This window comes from Microplitis mediator, chromosome 7 (genome assembly GCF_029852145.1).
Source record: "Microplitis mediator isolate UGA2020A chromosome 7, iyMicMedi2.1, whole genome shotgun sequence".
Lineage (NCBI taxonomy): Eukaryota > Metazoa > Arthropoda > Insecta > Hymenoptera > Braconidae > Microplitis > Microplitis mediator.
Genome location: NC_079975.1, coordinates 168,936 through 177,655, shown reverse-complemented (window position 1 = coordinate 177,655; position 8,720 = coordinate 168,936). Strand labels below are relative to the sequence as shown.

Sequence of the window (8,720 nt, the reverse complement as noted above, 5' to 3'; positions counted from 1 at the left end):
CAACATACCAACAGCGAAGACGACCACTACACAACTTACATGCTGGTACAATAAATATATCTATATATTGTATGGTGGAGAACAGGAGGAACAGGAGAACACACACCATACAGTATACAATATAATAATAAAGTAAAAGCCAAGAAGAGCCAGTGGAGGTTGTCCAACGGCATACCAGAGCGAAGATACTTTCGGGACTCTAGACGTTATTCTACCAATCGCCTAGAGGGCTTATTCCAGAGCCAAACGTACCCGCACGTACGTTATTATTTAATCCAATACCTCCAACACTTGAGTTAAGGTGAAGACGGTGAAGTGACTGGAAGTGACTGGAAGTGACTGGAAGTGACTACTACTACTCGAATCCTTTCTTTCCTTCCTTATATTCCTTTCTTTTCTTCTGCAACCTTAATCTCTCCATTCCTCTACTGGTTGGTTCGTACCGTCCGCACATTTGTATCTTCCTGCTTGGTTGCCTGTTTGACTGCCGGACTGCAGGACTGCAGGACTGCCAGCACTCTGTTTGCTCTCTTTCGGGTTCACTATCGAACCAAGTAGTGAATACCCTTGACTTTCCGTCTTATTACTCTTCTCCTTGTACTCTGATTGTTCTTGGCGTCTTCACTACATGGTTAACAGCTTTTAATGCATCTTTAACTTTTTCCGAGGCATACAACAAAATAAAATAAATAAAACAACTTGTGTACATGTCAACTATTATTTTGTTTAAATAAATATTAAAAAAGTGTGTGTTGACTCGTGGTAAATCGGCAACAAGTGTCTAGTCAAGTTCTGTTTGCTAGTTAAATTGGTGATTAAAGTAGAAAAACATAATGACCTGTGTTATTATTTGAAATAATAGGAATTTTAAATCAGTATTATATTTTGTTTAAAAAGGTATGTTAGTTTTTTTTATTTTTTAGTATATAAATAATTAAGTGAAAAAGTTGCCGCACGAATAGCGGTACCGATGTACCCAGGTACCTTCTGTGCTCTGTACTTAAACTTTCACGAAACCACATAACAGTCATTACAAATATTCACATTTACATTTACGATTTTCTTAATTATTCATTATTATATCAATTGATTTTTGAATTTATCTTATTAATTTCATGATTTACTTTCTCTGATATAATTTAGAAATTTTATTTAACTCTTAATTAAATTAATCTCTTACTCATCACCATTGACTTAAAATCTTGATGTTAACAATCAATGAGTTTCATCTTTAAATTAAAAAATATATTTTAAAAATAAAAATATTACACAAAGTTAAAATTAATATTTACCCGCATGTTGGATTATTGATTTATGTTTAAAATGAAAGTGTAATTACCGTTACAAAATATTATTTATTGCATTTTAAATTCACTATCTTTTTAAATAAAATCTGTAAATAGTTAAAATTTTTGTTAAAATAAATTTAAAAAATAAAATGAATAAAATACTGGTACATAAATCTGTACTTGTTTTTCTTACACTCAATGTCAATGTACACGGCCACAAACCAATTAAGTCTTAAGAATTTTCCCAAGGTCTAACATTGTAAGATGTGAGAGTGTAAGCCGGACAATAAGATGACTTGCATCATTAAAATAATGATAATATAAAAATTCCATGTCATTTTCGAATAAAAAAAATTTTTTTTTTAAATCTAGATGGCGAGGGTTGGATTCATTTGGATAAACATCATAGCCATAAATATTTTACTCAAGACAATACTTGCCAGTCCACTGTATCCACAATTAATTACAAACGGTAATATATTTTATCTATTCTTATATAAATTTATCTAAAGGTACGATCAAAACAATTAAAAAGTTGTATTGTTGTTAAATTAATAATTAATTATTTAATTATTTGCTGTTGAATATCGATGTGTCATGTTACCGTTGCGTGAAAGCGCGAACAAGGAATATACACACATATATATATATATATAATGTATACAATAGTAAGAAACGTCACGTGAAAGCGCGAAAGAAAAGTAAAGACGGAAACTGTAAGGAAAGATTGCGCGCGCGACATTGACCCTCATGTCTTACGTGGACGATTGTGGGCGGACTGGTCACTAGATTTGTACTCATCTGGGTCACACACGGTCAACGGCTCTTACATTTTTATTCACAATATCCCTCTATTTATATATTTATATATATTTAACGAATCCACTTGTTACTTTTTATTTTTTATCACGTTTGACATCATTTCATTTTTATTAACGTTCAAATCTCATAAATTTATTGTTTTATTACTTTGCAAGATATAAAAGACTTTATTATATCTATTTTAGTAATTGCTTTAAAAAACGAAAAAAAAAAGACGGAAGTAAATATATTTTCATTTCTGAAAAATTTTTTATTGCGAAAAATCGATTGCTTAAAAAAAAAGTTTAAAAAAAATATTAACTTAAGAGAAGTGTAATTTTGAAAGCTGAATGTTGTATTTCAATAAAGATAATCATAATAAGTTTTTTTTTTTAAATTACTGTTTGTCGGAAAATTGTGAATGAAAAATAGCATTAATTTATAACATTCATTTTAGCTGTCAAAAAAAATATTTACATTTGATTCGGTTGAAATTGTCAAGAAATTTATTAAATATTTTTTTAATCCAAGCGGATGTCTTTAGCTATTTAAGTTTACTGGAAAAGTATAACGGAAATAACGTCAATTTAAAATTCCGTTAATTTAAATAAAAATATTAAAACTGTCATAAAATGTTGATCATTTATTCCACAGCGTGTAAAATAATTTTTCCAAAAATTACTAACAATTATTAATTCTAAAAAAAAAACCCGCCAAACTGTTATTTTTTTCACTTAAATTTAGTTTAGTTTAGTAAAAATAATTAATGGACAAAAATATTTGACGTATAGAAAAAAAAAACGACAAAAATCTAGTTACCTAAAAAAAAGTAAGGCAGATATGTAAAACTACAAACAGTCATAGTAAAATAATGATAATAATAATATTATAATATAATCCGGCAAAAGAATGAAAAATAAGCGTGCGTATTAATGCAAAGAAGGCGCCGCCAGTACGGCTGGGAATCCCGTTAGCTTTCGATGTGTATAAACGTTAGCCTGTTAAGTGGATGTGGGTCAAAAACATAGCCTAATGTAACATAACAGCTCATTTCCCGCTTACGTCTTAGCTATACTACTATCCACCATCCTACTTCAATTAAATATATTATTACACATTTGTAATTATCTCACATATCTTAAATATATTTAATTATATTTATTCAATCTACCGGTTATTAAAACTCTACATCAACCATCGGCCCTCGGCTTCCAATTCTTTTATTTTATTATTAAGTTACTTTTAAAATTAATATAACCGGAACGCATCCTGCAGCCTGTACACATTCCATCAAACTAGTCTGCCGTACCTGCATCAAAAAAACAGGTATCCCAAACTTTTTCGTGTTCAGCAATTAATTTAATAAACATATATTTTATCAAGCCCTAAATTTAATCAACTCAATTATTTAAAATTTTTAAATTAACAGTGAGAGGACAAGCATACATTTTTTATTTATTTTACTTTTTACTTATATTTATTTAATCAAAAATAAAAATTAAACATTTACAATTAAAGTATTATATTTATATTATTTAAAGGTAATGGAAGAAATATACGTCATTTACCGTGTGTCTCGCTGAGAACCGGTGAAACAGGAGTCTGTATGTTTGCGTTCAACTGCGTAAAAGCCAACGGAACTCATCTTGGCACTTGCTTAGACCGCTTTTACTTCGGAAGCTGCTGCAAGCTAAACGACGAGCCATATGTATCGATACAAGACAATGCAATCGATGACTTGCCATCCAGCTCAGTCATTGTATCAACCGGTAAACCGATCGAGAGCAACGACATACCGGATATTAAAATAAAACCTAAACCAAAGCCCGAGACTTTACCCTCGTCAACAAACTCAATTCCCACTTCAACTTCAACTGAAAAACCTTTAATCCCAACAATTAAATTAACTACAACCACAAAATCCCCTTCAACTTCAAAGTTACCTTCGACAACAAAAACACCATCAACAACTAAAACCGCAAGTTCAACCTCAACGTCAACCTCAACGAGACCATTTAGCACTCCTTATACAACAACCCAGCCCTCCGTATTCTCAACATTCCAAACAGTTCAAGACAGTCATGAAACTTACGCTCCAACTACCGTACAAACAACTCAAAAAACTTTAACAACTTCAACATCTACTAAACCTACTAGACCTACCAGACCTACTACAACAGATCGTAATCCTCCTGCTGGAACAAGATTTCCTCCACGGAATGCAACAACTCCTTCAACGACAACTCTTAAAACCACCACATTGATACCGACAACAAGACCCACCACCAAAAGACCCACCAACACCAAAAGACCTTTAAAGAAACCAACCACCACTACCACTACCACTACGTCAAGACCTTTTTCAACAAATTCAACCTTCGCAAAACCTTCGAAACCTTCAAAGCCAATTACTACAACAACAATATTCACTAAAAAACCTTCTGAACCAATTAGAACAACTGTAAAACCAACAAAATTCCCTCTATTTACAACAAAATTAACCACTACTGAAAAACCGAGACCAATTTCTACAAAACCTACAGAATCTAAACCTAAACCTAAACCTAAACCAACTACTACATCTAGTCCAGTTACTAAACCACTTAGTACAACATTATCCAGCCCAATTACTGCAACAACAGCCAAACCAACTATAACAACATCAACAACAACAACAGCGGCACCAACAACAACAACATTAAAAATTAGTTCAACTGAAATCCCAAAAACAACAGAAACCGAAATAACCGAAAGAATCTCAACGCCAGGATTTATTACATGGAGCTCAAATTCCGATCAACAGACTACCAAATCTCCCTTAACTACAACAACTTATAGCCCAACAACAACAACAACAACAACAACAACAACAACTACAACAATCGCCACACCAACAACAATAACAACGACAACAACAACAGAAATACCGAGTTCGTCTTCAACATCATCTAGCACAACGGCAGCACAACTAGAAGGTGAGTTTGCTTGAGTGGTATTCAGGTCATTGTATCATGTTCACATTGATTTATATATATATAATGCCGACTAAAGATGTAATATTCCACTCTGAGAGCTCGCAGGCATCTTAACGGTTGTTAAAGTCCACCGTAATCGACTTCCTGGTTTCATATAAATTTTTTTTATTATATTTAATTTAATATACCTCTCGCTATCATTTCATTTATTCACAGTTAATTTCTTAACTATTTTTACAACTTATAATATATATAAATGCATATATTATCATATCTGTATTACCGTAATTTTTAAACTTCAAGTAGTGGTTTTATATATATTCATATTATACGTTTTAAAAGGAACCAGAAACCCGACTGTAAACAAAATTTTTTAAATTCCCCAACAGAAAACAAGATTACAGATTATATTTATATGTATGTAAAAAAAATAAGAAAAATTATTATGTAGAAATTACAGAACCAGAGTGGTCACCGATAACAACACCAGACGGTTGGATAATGATCCAGTCCCCGAGCACTAAAAAGCCCGGAAACGATGAAAAGGAACCTGTTACAACGAATATTATCGAGGCAAAGCCCACCAAATTGCCTACTACCATATCAGGTATATAAATTTAAATCTTAAGACAATCTTTCTTCATTCAATAAAATCAGATAGTCATAGTATTCATAGTCATGCTAATGATTACCTAACATTTAACAGAGTTCGTGGAGTTGACAACAGAAACGTTGACACCAACTCAGACATCAGAACCACCTGTACCGACTGCTGATTCTGTATCATCAGTATCAGCATCAACAAGTACTCTGGAACCAGATCTAGACATTCCTGTTTCTCCGGCATCCGAATGGCTCAACATGTCTGACTACAGACAAGGTATTACCCGGTCTCGTTACTTAATCTTACCCATCTTACCCTCTCTGGCTGATTGTCACGACTTAGCGTCAGTCGATTAACTTCTCTCACATCTCAGACAAAGAATTTTTTTAAAGATGCCTAAAAGAAGTTTGAAAAAAAAAAAATAATAATAAGTAAATGAAATGATTTAAAGAAAAAAAAAATTCACGACTGGTTAATCCAGTTTGCGATCAGCATTTATTCGTACTCACGCAATATGGCGATCATGGGTCTTAATTTATATAAAGGTATCAATACAACAATGTTTATTCTTGCAGTTTGCGGGAGAAGAATGTTTCCGGAGTCGCGAATCGTCGGCGGTGAGAGCAGTTCTTTTGGAAAGTGGCCCTGGCAGGTAATTGTTTGCTCCAAATAATCTCATTTATTATTTATGCCAAGTATTAATAATGTTTTTTTTATAGATATCATTGAGACAATGGAGAACTTCAACATTTTTACATAAATGCGGTGCAGCTTTGTTGAATGAAAATTGGGCAATTACTGCCGCTCATTGTGTTGAACAGTATGTAATTTATACATTATTAATTATTAATTATTAATTTAATAAATAAATAAATAATAAAAATTAAAAAATTTCAGCGTAGCCCCTGGTGATTTATTATTACGAATGGGTGAGCATGATCTGGCAAATGAAAATGAACCTTACAGTTACCAAGAAAGACGTGTACAATTAATAGCAAGTCATCCGCAATTCGATCCAAGGACTTTCGAGTACGATCTCGCTCTACTTCGGTTTTACGAGCCGATAGTGCCATTCCAGCCAAATCTTTTGCCAATTTGTCTGCCAGATGACGATGAACTTTACGTTGGTTACACTGCTTACGTTACTGGCTGGGGTAGACTATACGATGGTAAATAATTTAAATTTTGTATTATCTATTGATAAAAGACATTTGAGAATAAGAATATACTCGAGTACTGATCAGTAGAGCAGTATAAAAAGATAGCTGATGCTGATGCTGATGATAATTTAAAATTTCAGAGGGTCCATTGCCAACAGTCCTTCAGGAAGTTTCTGTACCTGTTATCAACAATACAGTGTGTGAATCAATGTACAGAAATGCTAGTTATGATGAGCATATACCTCACATATTCATATGTGCCGGCTGGAGGAATGGTGGCTTTGATTCTTGTGAGGTAAATATTTTATTTCAATTAATTGATAAACGTAAATATCTGTTAGACATGAATGCTTTATTTTTAGGTATTATTAATTTACGAGATAAAAATAGTTATAATAAATAATGAATGTCTGACATATAATATATTGAGCTTAAAAATATTTAAAAACTATTTGTTTAATTAATTTAAGGGCGACAGTGGAGGTCCAATGGTAATTCAGAGACCTCGTGACAAGCGGTGGATCCTCGCGGGAATAATTAGCTGGGGAATAGGATGCGCGGAACCGAACCAACCCGGTGTTTACACGAGAATATCTGAGTTCAGAGAATGGATTAATCAAATTTTACAGTTTTAAATAAATTAAATTTTTTTTTTATTATAATCTCGAAAATTTACAATGAACATAAAGTTAAAAGTGATGAGTGATGACAATCGAACAATTTAGTATTTAATTTGTCGGTTAATAATTTACAAAATAGCCTTGTTACATTTTCATCTAGTTGACTAATTAATAATAATAATTAATTATTATTGCCTAATATTATTATTATTATTATTATTATTATTACTATTATCATTATATTATCTTTATTACTATAAATATTATTATTATTTATTAAAATACCTACTCTCTTAAAACGAATTAGTGAAAATCACTATTTCGAAGTGAATAACCACTTATTGTCAGTGAAAAGTATACCATTATTTGAATTAGTGACATACTTTTTACTAGTAAACAATGAATAGTAACTATTTTCACTATTTCAAATGTAAGAGAGTAACTCAGATGAAAATGCAACGAATTGCAGTAGACATAAAGTAATTAATTACAAAGTGCAAGTGACAAAAAGAAAAAAAATGATAGAGAAGAAATAATTAGCTTTGGGCAGTTTTTTTCTTGTGATTATCAATTATTTGTTTTACATTTATTTTGTTTATAAAAAGCAATTGATTGATCTCTTAAAATTTTTTCAGTATTTATAAAAGCATATAAATTATTTATTTATGAATTCGATGACGCTTGCATTTCTATTAAAAAAAAAAAAGGTTATTGTAGAAAAAAAATACTATCATTATTGATATTGTTATATTAATATTATTATTATTTTTATAATTTATTATTATAAATATATAGAACAATTGATATTATGCCAATTAATTTAATTTTAATTGTAATTATACTACATTTTAATTACGTATTGTAAATAAATTATCAAAATACATGTACTTATATATAGAAGTATATTATAATATAAAAAATAAATATTATCTTTATACGAATTTAAATAAAATTTTAATAAATTTTTTATTTTATTTATTGTCTTTAAAAATTTATTACTCAATTCTTTTTTCCATACGGTTTTCTATGGTAAATTTATGCAAACTAAATCCTGGGACAGCTTTAAATATTTGTAAAAAACAAATACATAAATCTCTTTATTAAGGATTAAAACCATAAGAGCAAATTTAATAAAAGCTCTGTAGCTTAAATTAATTAGCTGACGCTTTTTTTTCTCATTGCAAAAGACAAAAGTAATTTAATTTGTCGACTGAAAAAAATCTTTGTCGAGGTAAAATGTTTCAGAAATTTTCAGTAATTTAAAATAACTT

The 8,720-nt window shown here is 30.8% G+C and overlaps 1 protein-coding gene across 2 annotated transcripts; it reads left to right on the top strand.

Annotated features, from left to right (window-relative positions):
* LOC130670859 (serine proteinase stubble) lies at positions 1–7,932 on the top strand. 2 transcript variants are annotated; one of them, XM_057474453.1, is made up of 10 exons: positions 1–897; positions 1,662–1,761; positions 3,632–5,065; positions 5,526–5,672; positions 5,772–5,945; positions 6,245–6,321; positions 6,389–6,489; positions 6,567–6,838; positions 6,970–7,124; positions 7,300–7,932. In XM_057474453.1, the coding sequence occupies exons 2-10, from the start codon at positions 1,662–1,664 to the stop codon at positions 7,462–7,464; spliced, it is 2,625 nt and encodes an 874-aa protein (XP_057330436.1). In that variant the 5' UTR covers positions 1–897; the 3' UTR covers positions 7,465–7,932. The 2 variants fall into 2 exon arrangements, with proteins under 2 accessions (XP_057330436.1, XP_057330435.1); XM_057474452.1 differs by having other exon boundaries at positions 12–897; positions 5,517–5,672.
* Positions 7,933–8,720: the final 788 nt, after the last annotated feature.

Excerpts from the sequence above, each read along its gene's own strand:
- LOC130670859 (XM_057474452.1), top strand. The coding sequence starts at position 1,662 with ATGGCGAGGGTTGGATTCATTTGGATAAACATCATAGCCATAAATATT. Across the intron at positions 5,673-5,771 it reads ATTGCCTACTACCATATCAG|AGTTCGTGGAGTTGACAACA; the intron begins GTATATAAATTT and ends AACATTTAACAG. Across the intron at positions 5,946-6,244 it reads CATGTCTGACTACAGACAAG|TTTGCGGGAGAAGAATGTTT; the intron begins GTATTACCCGGT and ends TTATTCTTGCAG.